This window comes from Pan troglodytes, chromosome 5 (assembly GCF_028858775.2).
Source record: "Pan troglodytes isolate AG18354 chromosome 5, NHGRI_mPanTro3-v2.0_pri, whole genome shotgun sequence".
Classification (NCBI taxonomy): domain Eukaryota; kingdom Metazoa; phylum Chordata; class Mammalia; order Primates; family Hominidae; genus Pan; species Pan troglodytes.
The window spans coordinates 157,706,059-157,728,838 of NC_072403.2; the positions used below are offsets into that span (position 1 = coordinate 157,706,059).

General features: G+C 36.6%; 1 protein-coding gene and 1 long non-coding RNA gene across 2 annotated transcripts in view; one reads left to right on the top strand and one right to left on the bottom strand.

The window, feature by feature from the left end:
* Nucleotides 1–22,780, top strand: part of LOC129144335 (uncharacterized) — a 58,511-nt gene that overhangs the window by 17,891 nt on the left and 17,840 nt on the right. The window lies entirely within an intron of this gene.
* SHPRH (SNF2 histone linker PHD RING helicase) overlaps nucleotides 9,456–22,780 on the bottom strand; it is a 124,969-nt gene continuing 111,644 nt past the window's right edge. Inside the window, exon 26 of the mRNA XM_054686384.2 lies at nucleotides 9,456–9,556. Within this exon, the coding sequence (XP_054542359.1) occupies nucleotides 9,521–9,556 (36 nt within the window). The 3' untranslated portion in view covers nucleotides 9,456–9,520. The remainder of the gene's footprint in view (nucleotides 9,557–22,780) is intronic.

Genomic DNA, 22,780 nt, shown 5'->3' on the forward strand with positions numbered 1-22,780 from the left:
ATGACATACATAAATACCCAATTATCACCTCCTGTGATAAATGCTCTCATATGTTTGTTTTAAAGATATTTTAGAACAGCTATTTTATGAGATATTTTTAAATTGTTATTTAGCCTGATTCTTCATCTCCCTATCACCATTTCAGAAGGCTTACACTATTACTGAAATAAATGTTTTCCTGCCCTTTGAAATGGAAGGAAAATACCTTCCCCAACACACATATGACCTCTATTCAACACTGAGAAAGTAGTAGAATCTCATGAAGTATATATTTATTGGTTAACCAGTTATTTAACTAGTCTTATATATATGTTAGTACTTCATTTCTACAGAACTTAATTGTCTTTAAAATTTGCCTAATCAGGAAAGCAGCCAATACCCCAGAAGCCAAAAAGGACTAAAATAGATATACAAAGAACAATCAAAATATATAAAAATACTCTGAAACAAAATGCATACTTTTTTTCATAGAGGGATTCCATTTAACCATTTAAAACCTAAATTCTCTTAAAAATATGAGAATTTTTTGCACACAGTAGTTTTGAGTGTGGCTTTTTAATATCTTAACCTACCACAGAGTAGAGGCCACAAATTGAAATGTGATAATAGGATTGAAATAAGCACATATACTAAAAGCAAGAAGAAAGAATTGCCTGAGAGTCTGGGGGAAGAGGAGAAGGTAGGAAAATTTAAACAGAAAATCTTCTAAAAAAGCCACACACCTGTCTTGTGACTACACATTTCTATCAGTCCTGAGGGCAGTGCTGTAACTGATGTTTATAATAACATTCTGTAGCACATCAGAAAAAGTTGACATGTCCAATGAATTCTGTTTAAAAAGATAGAAGCATGTGTATTTATTAAAATTACTATTTAAAATGGTTAAAACAGAAAACACAGCCAAACCATTTTAAAGCTAAAAGAGTAACCCTTAGTTACCTACATTATGTGGCTTTTTAGATTTAATTTTCAGAGGTTTGTGAATAGTCAGGTTTTCATTGGAAACTTAGAATCATTTCTAAATGAAACCAATAATTCTTAGCACTCTGGTTAATCAACTTGTATTGACACAGATCCTCGAGGACACTCTCAATTCAAAGTCAAAAATCACGTTTTTTGTTTTTGTTTTGTTTTGTTTTGTTTCTTTTGAGATGGAGTCTCATGCTGTAGCCCAGGCTGGAGTGCAGTGGCATGACCTCAGCTCACTGCAACCTTCACTGCCTGGCTTCAAGTGATTCTCCTGCCTCAGCCTCTGGAGTAGCTGGGACTACAGGCGTGTGCCACCATACCTGGCTAATTTTTGTATTTTTCAGCAGAGACGGGGTTTCTCCATGTTGGCCAGTCTGGTCTCGAACTCCTGGCCTCAAGTGATCTCCCCACCTTGGCCTCCCAAAGTGCTGGGATTACAGGTGTGAGTCACCGCACCTGGCCAAAATCATCTTTATTAACTCACCTCTATTTCTTCAGCATTGGCTCAAAATGGAGTTTATCCATTTACAAGACTAAAATCCTTTGACTTCCTATTTAAGAGTGATCTGCTCAGTGTAGTTCATTCAACACACATTTACTGAGTGATTACTATTTGCCAGGCTATGACTATTCCTTTATGAGGAATAAGAAAGTACGAGGTAAAACTGGTTTACTGTTTCACTGCTATATTCTCTTTCACATAAATGACAAAAAAAGATGTTAGAAACAAGTTCTGAATTTTTGCATCATTTCTGATCTATTGTAATCTATTGATTTATTAAGGATGCATGGGCCAAGTTTATGATTTCAATATAAATAGCAGGCTTTCAATGTGGATTCAGAGACTTTATCACAAAGCTACTTGCAAACATAGAGTGGGTAGGAGCTGATAGATTAATTTCCACTCCTAATTGCAATTAGTAAATTGTCACAATGATTGTATTGATAAAATGCGTGTTTTCTTGCCATAGCAAACAGTAAAGGACACATTCTTATGGGAATGACAGGTGGCTAATAGCTTAATCTACTAACTAGTGACGTAAAATAATAATATATAGTACTATTTAATAGTAATTATAATTATTAATATTATATAATGAAATATAATGTATAATAATATTCCCTGATGATTACCAATGATACCCCAACCCAAACTGTCATTTGGTGTCCAGTTGATGCTTTATAACCCCACTGTGATGAATAAATTATTTAACATTAGCAACGTGGTAAGTTCTCTGGGATAATTCTTTCATGGCTACCTTATCCAGGCAGGCCCATCCAGATACAGGCTGCTCAAAAAAGAACTATTCTACAGGCACCATACATTTCTCATAAGTACTTTTATATGCATGCATGATACAATCACAGTGTAGGACGTTTAACAGAAAATTGGTTACATTATTTCTTGTCTCTCCCCAAATGAAATCTGGGACATTATGACAATTTATTTTTCTAAGGATGATCTTGGTTCTGCCTATTGAAATTTCCTCACTCACCTCCAAGAGGAAGGGGGATGGCTTCAGAAAATGTCTTTAAGTGTTTTTATTTTTCACAAGTTATTTATTGCAACACTAGCTCTTCCCTGCAGGAAGCTATATAATTGTGTGCTTAATTGGTAACATAGAAGAATTCCTAGCTACTTCCTAGAGAATATACTCTTGAATTCCTTGTCACTCAAGTATCTGTTAAAAACTCAACCATGGGAAACAATGTCCATGGATGCCTTTGGGAAAATACACATTTTACCTATTATTTCATCTTTTTTCTCACTTTGTCAAGTAGTAGGTACCCCACAAAAATTGTTGATTGAATACATGAATAAAATCTTTCATTGAATTAAATCTCTTAAAAGCTGAAACATGTAACTCCAGAATATATTTTTTGGCCCCCTAGTGAATTGTTGTTCCTGAATTCTATTTGGTGTGATGCTCTGGACTTGCACTGATAATTTCTCTTTGCAGCCTCCTATGGAACTCAAGTTATTACATATCTCACTCTCTATAAACTACCTCAACATTTCTTTTCTGGTGCTAATGTGAGGAAGATAAGGCAGGCTTATCTTGAGAAATGGATTTGCTTTTATTTTACGGATATTATGAATTGGGTCACCAATCAGATTTCCCTTTTCCGATTCACTGTCATAGAGCAAAATTTATAGCTCAAAATGACAGTATGATTGCATCTTTCATTTAACTCATTTCCACTTCTAGTTTTTGCCCCCATGTTTGTTTTTCCTTATTTATTCTCATAGAATTTGTAGTTTATGATTTATTGGCATATTTTATTTGTAGCTTATTGCTATATTTTATGTTGCCCTTTAAAAATCTTAAATCTCTTTTGAAATAAGATAAAGTATTGATAAATAAAGTTTAATCCATCAATTAAACAAAACATATTCTATTGTATAGAAGAATCTGACAGTTGTTAGTCTGCACTTTTAAAAGCCACTGAGACAAGACAATCTTGGGAAGAATATTTATTATTTGTCTACTAACCACCCCTGCCTCCCTCTGAAAAAAAAGCAACTCATTCTTCTGGAAACTACTCCTCCTTCCACTGCAACTCTGCCTCCTAGAAATGTTGAGGACTCTAAGGATGGGTAATCAAACGAAGCCATTCAAATCACGGGCATTCCTTGGGTTGTTTTTGTTGTTTGTTGGGGAGTTGGTGTGATGTGTGTTAGGCAATCTTGTCCTGTGATGGAATTGAGATGTAAAACTTAGGAACTGTCAGTGATCATATTTCCTGCCACGAAGAGAAAGACTGACTCAGTGTGAGACAAAGTTGGCACAGAGGGGAGGCGGGGAAGAGAGAGAGAAAGAATGTAAGTGAGAGAGAGAAAGTAAATGAAAGAGAAACCTGGCATCATTCAAGTTCCTGACACATTCAGTTCCTGAGACCCAACTCAGTGCTTTCTTTCACATGGTTTGGATATTCACTGCTTCTTTAGATTTTGGGAGATAACAAATTCCTCTTTCTCAATATGGGTTCAAATTGGGTTTCTATCACTTTCAAGCAGGAGTCCTTAATGATAGATGCTGCTTTCAAGCTTTATTGTGAAAAATTTTGGCCCTAATCCTCATCAGCCCCAGTCTACTTTTGTGCAAGGATATAATTTACTCGTCAACTTGAAAAGTCTGTATCTGGCTCTAATTTTCATTTGAAAGAAAACCAGTTTTTCCTCTTAATGATATGGTATATAAAACATCTGAAGTTTGTTTTGGAAAATACTAATATTGCAAGCATTTTTCAGTTAACTCAAACTCAAGTTTTTTGCTCTCTTGATTGTGTCAAAAGTTGGACTTGGACAGTGGTTTCTGGAGATACGGGAACATGATAACTAGCATTTTCCACATTGTTTTACTCTATCTCCATACCAAATCAATAGAAATCTACATGCCTGGATGAATAGAATGGAAAGAATGTGACTTTAGACCATGAAGACCCAGATTCATGTCTTAGCTTTACATGACCAAGATCCTCAATCTCTCACAGTTCCCCTAGGAAACTTCTAGAAGAACAGTAATATGTACCTCCCAACATTGTTAGGGAAAAAATATGTAAAGCCCTAATACAGCGTCAACATATAATAGTGGGAGTTATTGTCACTTTATTGGCTCACTATAGAAAGACCTTTCAAAAACTTTAACAATTTGCCTTCAGCTTTTATTCAGAATTCATACCCTCCCCAACACCCACAAGCTGTATTTATGTATCTTCATCCTTTGTACTAGTATTAATTACCTAATCCTCTTTATAGAAATATCCTTACACTATACTCCCTCTTAGAATTTTGTCCTAGAAGAATAAAGACATATCTAAATTGCTCATTTTCTTTTTATGTTGATAAAAGCATGTGAACTCATCCTGTTCTCCCTCCTTATCTTCTTTCTTTTTTCTTTTTTTCTTTGACTATCAGTAAAAATAGAGCTAAATTTAATGCTCAATTGCATAAAACTAGATTAAACTACCTACTTATTACCTCCTTAATTATTTAAAAACATTATTGTATTCTTTCATTGGTTATGTTGTATGTGTGACCTCAAGTAAGCTTACATTATTCTTGGGAGTAGGCATCAGTGTATAAATAATAAATGCAATAAAGGCCTACACTATTTTAGCAACCCTCAGATGAAGAATGACTGAGCCAAGAGTGTGAGGGTGGTAGCCCTTGTGTTTGATAGCTGTTGGACAAAGTGCTCCGGCTCCCTACAGATCACCCTTCAGGCACCAGTTCTACATTGGCTGCCTCCTATTCTCCCTTCTGGTCAGGCTTTGTGAGAGGCACCCTGTCTTTCAGACTCCACAGTCCATGTAGCCCATTGCCTGCCAGCTATGAAGGAAAACCACAAGGTAAAAACTTCTTCAACTTGAGTCAAAGTGTTCACAGCTAAGGGCAACATCAGACTCAGGGAAGGCTATATCTACTGCTGGACATGCAGTAGACACTGGGAGAATTTATATCTTTCTAAATGATTTGGACTGTCATTAACCTACTCTCTGAAGAAGACTTGACCCCCCTTTGTGTCTTGGTTTTTATGACACCTACACTTGTTTACCCACCATCTTTGTCCATTTGCATTCTTGTAGCAAAATACCACAGACTGGGTAATTGGAAAGAACAGATACTTTTTAAAAAAAATAGTTATGGAGGCTAAGAAGTCCAAGATCATGGCTCTGGCAGGATTGCTGTCTAGTGAGGGCTGCTGTTTGCCTCCAAGATGGCACCTCACTGTCATGTACTCCAAAGGGGAGGAGTGCTGTGTTCTCATATCAGGGAAGGGACTAAAGGAGGCAAAAGGGCAAATTTCCTCTGTCAAGCCCTTTTAAAAGAGAACCAGATTCCATGAAGGAGGGCAGAGCCCTCATGACTCAGGGACCTCCTAAAGGTCTCAACTCTTAATACTGTTGCATTGAAGATCAAGTTACAACATGAATTTTGGATGGGGAAAAACACTTAACCCACAACACCACCTGCATCTCCAACTAGAACAAGACCTGCTTAAGGTTAGAAGCTGTGTCTTACTCTTCTCAGAATCTTCAGCGTACCCTACAAACCTAGTACATGGTTTACACAGTATGTTGAAGGAATAAACATATCCTCAGCATAGCAAGTTGAAATGCTTAATCATTTGCCACCAATAATAAAGTGTAAATAGAAATTATTCATTACAATGGTATTTTGTTCTCATTTCCAGAAATCAGATTCATGCCTTTTGTAAAGAATGTGTAGTCTCAGGATAATAGAGTCCTGCACTTAAAGGGAGATAATGTCTAGAAGAATCAAGTTATCTTTGCAGATGTTTTGATATATCTGGAAATATCTCTAATAGGAAAATGAAAGCCAGGAAGCTTTTCTGGAACAGTAGGTTTTATGTTGCTACTTAAAATATTCTGTGCCATTGTTCAACTATATGCCATCCCAGCAATCTTTGAGTTTTAAATATTTGGCCCCTAGAGAACCACTTGGGTCAGTTGCTGTCTGGTCACCATCCCATTCTAAGACTGCCCTTCGGGTTACATACACTGATGCTACCAAGCACTGATGAACTATCCTTATATAAAAATAGAAAGTACATTCTAGAGGTGAAACATATATACATATCTTTTTAAAGTAATGTTTAAGAAAACTATCTTATATTTCCAAATTCCAGAGGCTGTTTCTTGACAATTTCTGAGATAAATAAACCACACATTCTTTTAAGTCAGAAGCAGCAAGTTTGAATTCGTCAATGGAATCTTCACCTACATTATTTATCTATATCTTATCATTATATATGTCAGTTAAAGGAAGGAATTGGTATGACTATTTTACTAGAAAAGTGGTATCTTCCAAAACTGATGAGGAAACCTGAGTGAAAGCTCAATGGAATTAATTTCTTTATTGGTGTTTTCCTGTTTTAGGAAAGGTTCTTAACATGTTAGTAATTTCAAATAACTCTCCATAGCTGTTTCATTTTTTAAAATTATAAAATACATTCTCTCAGCTCCAAATACTTCCTGTCCTGTGACTATTGATAATTGGGGTTTGAAGGTTCAAACAAGATCAGAATAGCTTACATTGGAGAAAGTGACTATCACAGTTAATTTTATGTGTCAGCTTAGCTAGGCCACACCACCTAGATATTTAGTCAAACATTATTTTAGATGTTTCTGTGAAGGTTTTTTTTAGATGAGATCAACACTTAAATCAGCAGATTTTGAGTAAAGCAGATTACTCTCCATAATGTGGGTGGGCCTCATCCAATCAGTTGAAGGCCTTAAGAGAAAAAGATGAACTTGTGGAAGAGGGATTTCTGCCAGCAGACTGTCTTCAGACTTGAACTGCAATACCGGCTCTTCATTGGCTCTTCAGCCCACCAGCCCACCCTGCAGATTTTGAACTTGTCAAGACTCCACAATCATGTAAGCCAATTTATTACAATAAATCTCTCTCTGTCTCTCTGTATCTCTCTCATTTCTTATATATTATATATAATTTATATAATATACAATGTTATATAGTATATATAATAGAATTAATATATAATTAATATATAAAATTAATTATATATAATTTATACATTTATACATTGTATATGTAAATAATTATATAAAAAGAATTATATATATATTTTAAAATATAAATAAATATTACACCAAATCTTTTTCATTATATACATAATATATACATTAATTATATAATTATATTACATATATTTATATAAATTATATATTAATTGTATACATTAATTACATCTAAATCACATACATAAATTAATATTTAATTTACATATATAAATTAATATTTAATTTATATATAAATATTAATTTATATGTTTATATAAATATAAATATCTATGGATAGTATATTAAATATAACAATATTGTTATAATTATTTAAAATATAATAATTAGACAAATATATAAGTATATAAATATATAATTTTATATATTAATTATATACAAAATTATATGATATAGTGTGTATAAAATGAGAGAAAGACAGATTTATTGTAATGTTAATTTATTATTTCTTTATATATTAAAATATATATTTTGTAAATATAATATGTAAACCTTCCATATATTTATTTATGTGTATTTTAAAATATATATCATATATTATATATTTTATATATGAGACATATTATGTTCATGTGTTATATTTTTATATATGACATGTATCATATAAATATATAATATAAAAATATGTAATGTACATACATACATATACTATATATAAATATGTAATATACATGTACACACACTTACACACACATATGTATATATTCTATTGATTCTGTTTATTTGGAGAAACTTGACTAATACAGTGACCTTTTATCCTATTTGGTCAGTGGAATCTGAATGGCCTCAAAAAGTGATGTCAGGTAGACTCTTCATTTTATTAGTCTGCTTTAGTAATCTGTTACAATATATTACAATCTTCCAATTATAATTATATTATGTAACTACATATATTAAACATTAAGAGAAGAAGCTTGTTAAAGCTAGTGTTGGTTTGTTGCTAAAACAAAATACCACAGGCTGGGAAATTTATAAACAACAGACATTTATTTCTCACAGTTTGGAGGCTGAGAAGTCCAAGATCAAGGTGCTGACACATTTGGTGCCTAGTGATAGCTGCTCCCTGCTTTAAGTAGGCACTACTTGCTAAATCCTCACACGGAGGAAGGAGTGAAAAGGGAACAGAGAATGCTGTCTTCACATGACAGAAGAGAGGGAAAGGCAAAAAGGTGCTAGAGCACTCCCAACTTCTTTTATAAGAGCATTAATTCGTGCAAGAGGATAGAGCCCTCGTGGCCTAATCAACACCCAAATTCCCCTTTTCTTAATCACTTTGGGCTTTAAGTTCCAACATAAGAATTTTGGAGGGACACCTACGTTTGAACCACAACAGCTAGGAATAATTTTTAATTTATATATTTCAAAAATTTGGCATCTTTGTTATGGAGCAGGCAATTGCCTGTATACTGGCCAATATACTTTTTTTTTAGTTTAACAAGTGTGTATTAACTGCATGCTTTTCTGCGCACTGCAATTCAAGCTATGATTTTGGGTTGAAAAGCTCTCGTGGTTTGGGTTGTGACTATTAGCACCTCACTGTAATACAGACACAGAAGTGATCCCCTGATTTAGCCATTGTTCTACCAGGAACTTGTTTCCCAGGATTTTTGCCGACAAACTTGCATTTCAGTTGCCTGTTTACTCCTGGAAGTGCAGATATGGACAACTGGAAGTGCTGGAAATGCTGGTCCTGGACAATTGGTTTGATGTCAGGTAGCTTCAGTTCTAGGCTCGACCGAGACAACACAGGTGCTTTTAACTTCCCCACCCCTCGCTGCAGGATATAGCAAAATCAGCAGAAGCAGAGCCAGGCAAAGACAACTTTTTATTTTTTCTCCCCTCTTTCTTTCTTACCCGTCCCCATCATGTTTTAAATGAATTCTCTGTTCCAAAGCACATGAGCTCCTTCCCAGAGGCTGATAGTCTCTCAGTTCCTCTGGTCAGTGCAGGCCTTTCCCATGGGTCTCAGCCAGGTGTTTCTTCTTCATGCACCATGTGCCCATTGTCCACTGAAGTGGGTCTAGGGGAATGGACAGGCAGGGTAAGTGGAAGGTCTAGACAATGGAACAAACCAATGGAGCTGCATTGCAGCTCTGTGCGTTTGCAGCTCTGTGAATAGGTTATTATGGGTTCTTTTTATATCTAAGCAGCTGACTGCCTGTTGTCAGAATCAAAGATAAATGTAATTATCAAAACCCATATATGCCAAACACCCTCCATAGGAAGCAGTGGTGTGCACTGATCATATTTTTGATCCAGAAACCAGTCTTTAATTAGAGAAGCTCAGGTAGAGGGAAATAACACTTCAATATGATCAGGTCTATCCAGTGAAGAAGGAGTGGGTGAGAAAGCCCACCCTGAAGGAATCAAATCCTCTCTCTGGGCAGCTCTCCAACCTCTAGCTCTACGGACCTCACTTTTTGAATGGGAAAAGCCCATAGTATGGCCCAATTAAGTCAAAAGATGGTATCAAATTGTGTTAAAAAATAAAACTCCTTTTAATTTCATAAGGAAGAGATTCCAAATCACACTTCTAGAATGAATAGGAATTAGAGGGAATGTTATGGAATCAACTCATATGAGAAATATTCAGCCTCAAAGATTCTGAGAATATCTGCCTTAACCAGTTGAGAAAGAAGGTAGACTGTTTCCTTTTTTAGTCTTTGCTCTTTCACAACCGTGGCAGTAGGGGAATTGTTTAACTTGTGAAATGCCTTTTATACAATCTGCTTGGGAAGGCATTTTGTTTATAATGTGATAACTGTGCCAGCTTTCAGAATTCCTTTCTTTTGTTTTTAAGGTCTAACATGAAACACTGAATGTTCCCTGTCTTCACCGCCTGTTCTCCCTCCTCCCGCTGCCCCTGCCTGCTTTTTCCCTGCCTCCAATCCCATAGTCAGCTATCAGAACAACAGATTACAAGTAAACATCTATTTATTGAGCACTCATGGAATAAAGGGTTTTTTTTCTAAGTTGTGTACAGAGATGAATTTGTCAACATTTTATTAAAAGTATCTGAGGGAAAGAAAGTTTCGAACGATACTAGGGATTTTTAGCAATAAGCTTGAGAGCTTGGGGTCATATAGCACAATGACAGGTTCCAGAAACAGAGACCTGCTTTTTAATTTAGTTAGCTGCCTAAATATCATTCTGTTTCTTAATTTGTTTTCTTTGCCAGCTGTGTCAGCTAATTAACTTCCATTAAGATATATTATGAGCAAAGTTTTGTTTTTGTTTTCACTACAGAGAATATGTTAACTCACAGTTACTTGAATTTAAAGTAACTAAGTCCATTAAGATGTATTTTAATAGTTTGGTTACTGGGAAAACATTTTGTGATTTTAAGCAATTTGTGTTGGTAGAAGGGCAAGATGATCTTTTCCCTTCTAATAGCATAATAACATATTCTTCAAATACGTAGAAAATATTGTGAAAAAGTGTTTTCTAAAGATGCTTATCTATTTTGGCTACCAAAAGAGAAATGTTTTCTGTATTTGATTTGCCTGTGTAGATGACATCTGCAAGATATTTTGGCTACCAAAAGAGAAATGTTTTCTGTATTTGATTTGCCTGTGTAGAAGACATCTGCAAGATATTTATTTATTTATTTTTACTTGCTCTGCACTTTTTTCTTCTGGAGAAGCAACCCATTTCCTACTTCAAGGTCAACTAAATTCAGGGTCAATCAACAAGGTCAGTCAAGTGCTCATTATTCATCTCCAAACTGTGATCAAGGATGGGCAGGTAGCTCAAATCAGGTTGTAATTCTAATTGCCAGGATGAGCGGTGTTTGCTTTCACTGTAATCTGCAGCTGTAAGAATAATGGAGCTCAGAGGCACTGTTTTGCCAAGACTTGGAAAATCTATATATTAGTCCGTTTTCACACTGCCATAGCAAACTGCCCGAGACTGGGTAATTTATAAAGGAAAGAGGTTTAACTGACTCCAGTTCAGCGTGGCTTGGGAGGCCTCAGGAAACTTACAATAATGGTGGAAGTCAAAGGGGAAGCAAGGCACCTTCTTCACAAGGCAGCAGGAAGGAGAAGTGCTGAGCGAAGGGGGACGAGCACCTTATAAAACCATCAGATCTCATGAGAACTCACTATTACAAGAACAGCATGGGGGAACCTACACCAGTGGTTCAACTACCTCCACCTGGTCTCTCTCTTGACACATGGGGATTATGGGGATTATGGGGATTAAAATTCAAGATGAGATTTGGATGGGGACGCAAAACCTAACAATATCAACTTATGAATGAAGAGCACATCAAGGCAAGCAGATCCAGAGGTGAAGAAGAGAGCCTGATGACATTGCATGGTCTCCTCAATCTATTTGTACCTGACCCATGACAGACTGCCCACTTACTTAAGATGATAAATTTCCTCCTTTCTGTCTGTTTCCTTAGGGTAATTTGAGATATATTTCTAGCCTAACTTTGAGAAACTTCTAATATGCCCATTAATCTTTAATTAAAATGTAGTATCATATAGTCATATTTTGCCTAATACATAATATGATTTCCAAAACTTTGTCTAGATGGGAAGCTTACCAGACTTCCAATAGCAAAACTGTGATATATTTAAACTATGCCGTGGAGTACAGATCACTGTAAGAAATCTCAACAAAACTGAATATCTGTATTTGTGTCCTAGATTTTTTTTTAACTCATTATTTTCAATACTGTTTATGCTTCCCAACTCAAGAGTGCCTAGGAAGAATTGAGAAGACATGAAAACATGGATTTTACTTGATCAAAAATTAATAATCCTGTTTTCAACACATACTGACTTTCAATGTCTTGGGCATTGTTTCATCTGACTGAAAAAATGAATTTTGGACAAATGAGAAATAAATGCTAAGACCCAGTCAGAGTTCAACTATCAATTTTATATTACTTAAAAGCCTCTTCTGTCTAGATTTAGCTTAGTATATGTCACAGCCAGTGACAAGTCACTCATATGGAGAGGACTGCCAAGTCACCACGCTACTCAACTGTTGTACAAATTTTGCTCCTAACACCTTGCCAAGTTGTTGGTGACTGTGCAATTTATACTCCAGAGAAAATTTCGTTTGTCATTCTTACTTGGTTAACTTGCCCATGAAGTTTGTCATTAATAACTTGAATTCTCTGGATCTAATACCATTAAAAATAGAAGCAAGAATCCCAGGATGCTAATTCTGTCCAATGAGTCACTTTTTATTTCTGCCAACGACCCCCTAGGGAATCAGTCTAAGGCTTAAATCCTATAAAAGCCATGGATGAATTTTCTAATGGGTGATGCAGATGGGTGTGGAAGTGTGTGGCTTAGGAGGAACTTGTGAGATGCAGAATAAATGGCAAGAGAACACTTGCTATCAACATTCCTCCCAGCCACCTTTTAACATTTTAATATACAGGAGACAGTATTATGAATAGAATATAGAGCACATTTGTTAAAGAAATGTTAGCAAATCACTTTACTTTCACTTTTTACTTTTATTAAAAATTACTTTTACATTTTACTTTTATAAAAATGTCAGTATAACCTGGTCAACATAGCAAGACCCTGTCTCTACAAAATAAATAAATAAATAAATAAAAATAGCTGGGTGTGATGACTCACGCCAGTAGTCCTAGCTACTTGGGAGGCTGAAGTGAGAGGATCTATCACTTGAGCCAAGAGGTGTGAAATTACAGTGAGCTACGATCATGTCACTGCACTCCAGCATGGGTGACAGAATGAGGCCCTGTCTTAAAAAAAAAAAAAAAGAAAAAGAAAATGACAGTATGCTTCCTAAGCATGTTTGTTGTGGAGATAAAATGAAGATTCAGAATATAGGTGAAAAGTGTTTGGAAATGGAGTTTCAAGGAACATGTCCTTCCATCATGATCTGGTCCCACTTGCCTCTCCAATCTTTCTATTCATCATTATCTGCTCCCATTCTCCCAAACTCTATACTTAGTCCTAAATACTTTCTGATCTCTTGTGCTTCGGGAACCTTTACAAATACTGTTCTGACCCAGTGTTCTCCCCTTTCCCCCAAACCCCGCCAAAATCTAGCTGCTACTCTCATTGTTCAGGTTCCCATTCCTATCTTGCTTTCTTCATCTCCTCAAACTGGATTTTAGGTATTTCTTCTTATGGCACTTCGTTTATTATGTTTCGATTGCCAGTCTTCTTATTTCTTCCCTTCAATAGTATGGCTTTGCACATATCATCAGACCTAGATTAATGAGAAGGACACTCCCAGCTGTGTTCAAGTTGGATTATTAAAGGCCTATAATTTGACTAAAATGAATATGACATACAAAGTTTAATCTAGGTTTCTTCAGAGATAATATTCCACATCTTCAGTATTCCCTATCTTCAATTCCTTTCTTGTGTAATGATCACAACATGGGTTTGACTTTTGAAAATCAGGCGTGTAACTGAGTAGATGTTGTATCAATGATGATAGTGATAGGTCTTCCAGATTAAAAGAGAACACTATTTTATGTGGTCTTAGAAATGCAAAAGTTCTATTCTATGTGTTTAAAATAGTAGCTCAGAAGATAAACATTCTAGGCCAGGCCCAGTGGCTCATGTCTATGATCCCATCACTTTGGGAGGCCGAGGTGGGTGGATCGCCTGAGGTCAGGAGTTCGAGACCAGCCTGACCAATATGGTGAAACCCCGTCTCTACTAAAAATACAAAAATTAGCTGGGCGTGATGTCATGCACCTGTAGTCCCTGCTGCTTGGGAGGCTGACACAAAAGAATCACTTGAACCCGGAAGGCAGAGGTTGCAGTGAGCTGAGATCATGCCACTGCATCCCAGCCTGGGCGACAGAGCAAGACTCTGTCTCAAAAAAAAAAAAAAAAAAAAAAAAGGTACGAGAAATATTCTGTTTAGTCAAATGGGCTGAATTTATTTGACCAGCATGTGCAGCAAGCATATTGTAGGGAAAAACTAAGAGCCTTCTTACTAAAAACCTTCTGTTGTAATCCCTAGGTCTTTAATGACCCCTCTGGTGGAGGCCCTGAATCTGGTGTGTAAAGGGCAGATTAAAGATTGAGAAGGGTGCAAAGCATCCCAATTTGTGTTCAACTGCTTGCTTCCATTTAATCACACTTGCAGGTTTTATGACTAGTTAAACATCTTTTCATTTGTACTTGAAGATTAATTTTTTCTAAATCAATCTTCTGTGAGAAGATGGAGGGAAAGACTGCTTAGGTTTTTCTTTATGCTCCAACTGTACACCTTGGAGAAATATTTATGGTTCACCCCTGGCTCTTCTTATCTAAGGGAAGTAGCCTTGCTAACTCAGGAATGAACTTTAGACATCCTCAAAACCTGTCCTCTCACAGTCTGAGTGAGAAAATGGCCCAGAAAGTTCAAGAACTTCTCCAAGATGGCAGAGACAGGTTTAGCACCCAGATGTCCTGGGATCTCTCCCGAGCCCCTCACTTTGGCTTCTGATCTTTCACCACTTGATCTGGTCATGTTGTGGAACTTTATGTCCTCCAGGTCTGTCTTGGAGTTACTGGTGTGTAATTCCTCATTAACAAGTCTTTATAATCTGCCAGTATTTATTTACAGCCTCTCAGGGGTGATAAAGACATATATGATGGATATTTGTTATTTGAGGAGGGATTTTACCTTTAAAAATAAACTAAATAATTTAGAGGTAATTTGTAAGCAATATAGGTAACTCTGTTTTCCATTTTTTCCATTAAATGCTGATAAATAGCTTTAAAACAATAAAGCCAGTGTTGGTGGTGGCTTAAAAACAACCTCTAAAGGTCCTTTCAGAAAAGGAGTTCAAATAAGTTTAAATTGATTTCTTACTTATTTTAATATGTGAAAAAAATCGTATAGTTTTATAAGCTTTGTAATGTCTTCACAGAATTATGATTTACTACCAAGTATAATCTAAATTTCCACAGGATGGTTAGATTTAATTGAGGTATCATCATTCTACAAAGCCAAACTTCTGAATATCAGGATGTTCTAGTTGTGTCTACAATAAGCCAAAGAATTTAGAGAATTCTGCATTTGAATTTAGGGTTTTTCTTATGATTGGCCTAAGCATAAATATTTCATATGTTTTTCAAAAAAGAGACAATTCCAGAATATTTTTTCTTTTCAAATTTGTGTTTGGTCTAGTGGGAAGCATATATGCTAAGAAACAGAATTATAGATCTTTTCTAGGCAATAGAAAAATTATACACATTTATATGGGTTTATATTGATGTATGTTCCTATTGGAAAAAAATTGTCTTAATTCGTTCTTACTGGCATAGCAAAACTAGATAATCCCACTTTGCCAGTTACAGTGACCTTCTTTTACTTTATGGATCAAATAGGGGAAAAAGTTCTTGGCAGTAGCTGAACCTATTTCTGTTTCTGGAACACAGTTCCACAAAAGACCAACTTTTAAAGAAAAAATGAATAAAAACTAATAAACAATATATGTTCCTCTTCCTGATTCAACCTAGAAGCAGATGGAGAGGCCATGGAGGCAAGTCCTGTGCTTCTATAGGCCTGATTCCTGTTTCTAAAATTGGATCTAATTCTATCAGTTTATGTCTCCTGGGAAACAGACACCAAAATGTAATTACAAGAGCAAGAAATTAATCAAGAGTAATTCCAGTGAAAGATAAAGGGGAAAAGGGAGTAGGAATAGACAGGGAAAGACTCAGACTGTGATGTAAGTCTGACCGCTGTGGAAAGGAGAATAGGAAGGAAGGAGGATTGGATATGACTAGCCTTAAAGGGCAATAAGTATAGTACTGATAAAACCTCGGCCAAGCAAAAGAGAGCTCTGGTGCAAACATTGACAGAGGAGGAGCTCTGCATAAGGGGCAGATGGCTAGGCCCTGGTACATCATAGCCAGGCATTGGCTGGGAGCTATCCAGCCTTCTGAGGGCATTAGAGCTGGAGGCTCTCAACTGACTGCACTACTCCAGGTGAATAGCAAGTTCTTTTTATCTGAGGGGTGCATCTTGACTTCCCATTAGTAGTGAGAGATATTCAAATTTAATATTTACACTTTTCTTGGAAGGCACCTTTAAAGATTTCTTTTGTAGTCTGCCTTATCCTTGCAAACTATGGGGATACCTTGGGCATATTAAATAGCATCAGAGTAAAGTTGGGCTCCTGAAGTCAACTCATTCACAGGAGTCATATCAGTATCCTGCATGCCATTGTTTTCTACTAAAAAGCCCCAAACTGGAAGTTCTATGTTTTACACAAGATAATGAGGTGCATTTGTAACACAAATTCTCATTGCTAAACTGAAGGAAATATAGCAAAACTGTCAAAAGTAATATGTACTAATCATCTTTTGAATAATTGGAGCAAAGCTGAGATTGTTACAAAACATGATTGGTTGACGTGCTACCAGGGACATTTCATGCCCTGTGCAGTTCTGTGAAATCAGTTTGGATTGTGGTCTTCTAGTCCCCATTCTCTTTTTTTTTTTTTTTTTTACTAATCCAGCAATCCATCCTCAGTTGATAAAAAATTAATTTTAAATCACAGAGGTCATTTATAGCTAGTGTATTAGTCAGAGTTCTCCAGAGAGAGAGAGAGAAATTGTGAGGAATTGGATCCCACAATTATGGAGGCTGAAAAGTCTCATAATCTGCAAGCTGGAGACCCAGTAAAGCCAGTGGTATAATTCCAGTCCAATTCTGAAGGCCTGAGAACCAGGGGAGCGGAAGGTGTAAATTTCAGTTCAAGTGCAGGAGAAGACTGATATCTCAGCTCAGGCAATCAGGCAGGAAGCAAAGGGGAAAAATTCCTCCTTCCTCCATTTTTTTTTTTTTGTTGTTATTGTTCTATTTGGGCCTTCAACAGGTTGGATGGTGCCAACCTATACCTGTGACAACCATCTACTTTATTTATTGAGTCCACTGATTGAAATGCTAATCTCATGTGGAAATACCCCAATGGACGCAGCCAGAAATAATGTTTACTCTGAGCACACCATGGCACAGGCGAGTTGACGCATACAATTAACCATCACACCTAGGAACACAGGAACAATCAATTCTGTTAAGGGGACTCAGGGGACCAAGAAAGGAAATATGAGATTTTGAGAAGGAAGGAGACATTTGCAAGGCTAGTGGGGAGGGGCATTTCAGGCAGAGAAAACAACAGTAGCAAGTCCTGGTCAACACGGAAGTCCAGGACATACTACTCAGGAAATAACTATTTTTCTGATGTGATAGAGAGACAGACAAACAGAGAGAGAGAGAGAGAGAGAGACAGAGAGAGAGACACAGAGAGAGAGAGAGACAGACAGACAGTCTGTGTCTGTGTGTTATGCGTGTGTTTATGTTGTGTGTGTTTTGTCTGGCAGGGAAGAGGGAAGAGGAAGAGTGGGTGGAATGAAATCATAGAGAGTGGCTAGAAGAGCTTTATTTTGGTTCTCATAGGTTTTAATTAGTATCTTACAAAAGCTTTTTTGTGCTGTCCTTTGTGATGACAAGTGGAAACTTCTCCATCACAGATCTACTCTGCTCAATACAGTAACTTTTAGCCACCTGTGACTGTTTTATTTAAATTTAACTAAACTAAATTAAAAATTTCATTTCTCAGTTACACTATTCACATTTCAAGGGTTCAATGCCCATGAATGTCTACTGGCTATTGGATGCTACAGACAGAAACATTTAGATCATCACAGAACATTTTATCAGACAGCACTAGATGGACAATCCACAACTCAGCATTTTGCAATCATTTCTGTCCTAAAACAGACTAAAGAACTTTGGCAAGAGAACTTAATGACAGAATATTGGGCTATACCCAATATTCTCCCTGCATGCATATATGAGTACTGCTGCAAAAATAGTTCAGAGATTTTCTTTGCATCTTCTGAGAAAAATTGAACTCCTACATGCACAGAGCTGTGATAATCGCTGATTTTCATTTTTAAACAAATTTAAAGGCTAATTGAGAGAGATTATTATAAGAGGAGGACTCTGGAATAATACTGCTGGGCTCATATTTGGTTCTGTCATTTACTAGGTGAGAGACCTTGGAGAAATAACTTAACTTCTTGATGCCTTGGTTACCCCACCTATAAAATGAATATAGAAACACAACATTCCCATAGAGTAATTATAGAGATCATATTAGTAAATATATGTCAAGAATTACAATAATGTCTGGTGGATAATATATGTTTTTAGCATTAACTAATATTATTACTAATCAGCCCTTTTTGTCAAGTAGGCACTAAATAGCCTAGTCTCTGAGCTGGATTTATGAGTCTGATTATATCTCATCATGGCAAGCATTCAATATCCATTTATTATTGTTGTTGTTATTATTATCTTTCAAATGGCAGTGTTGCCAGAAGGCAATTAGTAGTATTCTCACAAGGCCCTTGTCCTGATACCATCACTGTGAGAAAGAGGATTCTAACATATAGATTTGAGGAGTATACAAACATTTACACTGAAGCAATATGTTGAATATAAAATATTTCTAAAAATCTAGAAAGGGATAAATAAGATTTCTACAAACAAGGTTTTGTTTTGCTTTGTTTTTTTGGCTGCAAAATTTTGTGACAGTGACTTCTGCTTTCTGGCAAAAGTGGAAAAACAAGAATGGATTTATCATGCTGTTTGAAACAAATTTAAAAATCCAGCAAAATATATGAAACAATGGTTTTCTGGACAGTGGCTATCAGGCAATGCAGGAGAGTGATACCACAGAGAGAGAAAACAAACAAGATGAACATCATGTTTGCCCCAGATTACTTCCTTAAGAGCATTTTCAGGTCATGACACAGGGGTGGGGATCACTGGTAGATTCCAGCAGATTCCCTAGGTTGAGAACAGGGAACTAAGGGTCCAAGGATGCCCAAGTAGCTGGAGTTCAGAAGACAGAGCGTTTACAAAAAGAGAGTTGCACCAAAAAGGAATCCAGGAAATAGGCAACGAACAAACCCTGACTTATAGCTGAGTACCAGTCAGTGCTCACATGTGAGAAAACTACCTGAGGCCAGGAAAAACATTACCTGAACGAATCAGAAAGAACAGTGCCTGACATTCACAACGGCTGAGAATTGTTCTTTTTTTCACCAGCCAAAGTGGAAATTTTCATAATTCATGGGGCACTGTGTAGAGTACTCAAGAAGGTCTTGCCTCAGTAAGTGGGAAATAATTAGACCTTTACCTAGCACTGCTTCTGACATGTCTATCAAATCATAAAAGTAAGATTCCCCAAAATCAAACCGTTTTCACATAATTTAACTGCATCTCAGAACAATGCTCAATTGTACTTATAGGAATATTAGAATGCCCAGCACCCATAAAGGTAAAACTCACAATGTCTTCCTCCAGCGAAAGATATTCCGGCATGCACTCATGATTTGGCTCTCTGTTTGTCTGTTGCTGGTGTAGAAGAATGCTTGTGATTTTTGTACATTGATTTTGTATCCTGAGACTTTGCTGAAGTTGCTTATCAGCTTAAGGAGATTTTGGGCTGAGACAATGGGGTTTTCTAGATATACAATCATGTCGTCTGCAAACAGGGACAATTTGACTTCCTCTTTTCCTAATTGAATACCCTTTATTTCCTTCTCCTGCCTAATTGCCCTGGCCAGAACTTGCAACACTATGTTGAATAGGAGTGGTGAGAGAGGGCATCCCTGTGTTGTGCCAGTTTTCAAAGGGAATGCTTCCAGTTTTTGCCCATTCAGTATGATATTGGTTGTGGGTTTGTCATAGATAGCTCTTATTATTTTGAAATACGTCCCATCAATACCTAATTTATTGAGAGTTTTTAGCATGAAGGGTTGTTGAATTTTGTCAAAGGCTTTTTCTGCATCTATTGAGATAATCATGTGGTTTTTGTCTTTGGCTCTGTTTATATGCTGGATTACATTTATTGATTTGCGTATATTGAACCAGCCTTGCATCCCAGGGATGAAGCCCACTTGATCATGGTGGATAAGCTTTTTGATGTGCTGCTGGATTCCTTTTGCCAGTATTTTATTGAGGATTTTTGCATCAATGTTCATCAAGGATATTGGTCTAAAATTATCTTTTTTTGTTGTGTCTCTGCCTGGCTTTGGTATCAGAATGATGCTGGCCTCATAAAATGAGTTAGGGAGGATTTCCTCTTTTTCTATTGATTGGAATAGTTTCAGAAGGAATGGTACCAGTTCCTCCTTGTACCTCGGGTAGAATTCAGCTGTGAATCCATCTGGTCCTGGACTCTTTTTGGTTGGTAAGCTATTGATTATTGCCACAATTTCAGATCCTGTTATTGGTCTATTCAGAGATTCTTCCTGGTTTAGTCTTGGGAGAGTGTATGTGTCGAGGAATTTATCCATTTCTTCTAGATTTTCTAGTTTATTTGTGTAGAGGTGTTTGTAGTATTCTCTGATGGTAGTTTGTATTTCTGTGGGATCGGTGGTGATATCCCCTTTATCATTTTTTATTGCATCTATTAGATTCTTCTCTCTTTTTTTCTTTATTAGTCTTGCTAGCAGTCTATCAATTTTGTTGATCCTTTCAAAAAACCAGCTCCTGGATTCATTAATTTTTTGAAGGGTTTTTTGTGTCTCTATTTCCTTCAGTTCTGCTCTGATTTTAGTTATTTCTTGCCTTCTGTTAGCTTTTGAATGTGTTTGCTCTTGCTTTTCTAGTTCTTTTAATTGTGATGTTAGGGTGTCAATTTTGGATCTTTCCTGCTTTCTCTTGTGGGCATTTAGTGCTATAAATTTCCCTCTACACACTGCTTTGAATGTGTCCCAGAGATTCTGGTATGTTGTGTCTTTGTTCTCGTTGGTTTCAAAGAACATCTTTATTTCTGCCTTCATTTCGTTATGTACCCAGTAGTCATTCAGGAACAGGTTGTTCAGTTTCCATGTAGTTGAGAGGTTTTGAGTGAGATTCTTAATCCTGAGTTCTAGTTTGATTGCACTGTGGTCTGAGAGATAGTTTGTTATAATTTCTGTTCTTTTACATTTGCTGAGGAGAGCTTTACTTCCAAGTATGTGGTCAATTTTGGAATAGGTGTGGTGTGGTGCTGAAAAAAATGTATACTCTGTTGATTTGGGGTGGAGAGTTCTGTAGATGTCTATTAGGTCCGCTTGGTGCAGAGCTGAGTTCAATTCCTGGGTATCCTTGTTGACTTTCTGTCTCGTTGATCTGTCTAATGTTGACAGTGGGGTGTTAAATTCTCCCATTATTAATGTGTGGGAGTCTAAGTCTCTTTGTAGGTCACTCAGGACTTGCTTTATGAATCTTGGCTTCAAAGACAATAAAATACCTAGGAATCCAACTTACAAGGGATGTGAAGGACCTCTTCAAGGAGAACTACAAACCACTGCTCAAGGAAATAAAAGAGGATACAAACAAATGGAAGAACATTCCATGCTCATGGGTAGGAAGAATCAATATCGTGAAAATGGCCATACTGCCCAAGGTAATTTACAGATTCAATGCCATCCCCATCAAGCTACCAATGCCTTTCTTCACAGAATTGGAAAAAACTACTTTAAAGTTCATATGGAACCAAAAAAGAGCCCGCATTGCCAAGTCAATCCTAAGCCAAAGGAACAAAGCTGGAGGCATCACACTACATGACTTCAAACTATACTACAAGGCTACAGTAACCAAAACAGCATGGTACTGGTACCAAAACAGAGATATAGATCAGTGGAACAGAACAGAGCCCTCAGAAATAATGCCGCATATCTACAACTATCTGATCTTTGACAAACCTGAGAAAAACAAGCAATGGGGAAAGGATTCCCTATTTAATAAATGGTGCTGGGAAAACTGGCTAGCCATAGGTAGAAAGCTGAAACTGGATCCCTTTCTTACACCTTATACAAAAATCAATTCAAGATGGATTAAAGACTTAAACGTTAGACCTAAAACCATAAAAACCCTAGAAGAAAACCTAGGCATTACCATTCAGGACATAGGCATGGGCAAGGACTTCATGTCTAAAACACCAAAAGCAATGGCAACAAAAGCCAAAATTGACAAATGGGATCTAATTAAACTAAAGAGCTTCTGCACAGCAAAAGAAACTACCATCAGAGTGAACAGGCAACCTACAAAATGGGAGAAAATTTTCGCAACCTACTCATCTGACAAAGGGCTAATATCCAGAATCTACAATGAACTCAAACAAATTTACAAGAAAAAAACAAACAACCCCATCAAAAAGTGGGTGAAGGACATGAACAGACACTTCTCAAAAGAAGACATTTATGCAGCCAAAAAACACATGAAAAAATGCTCA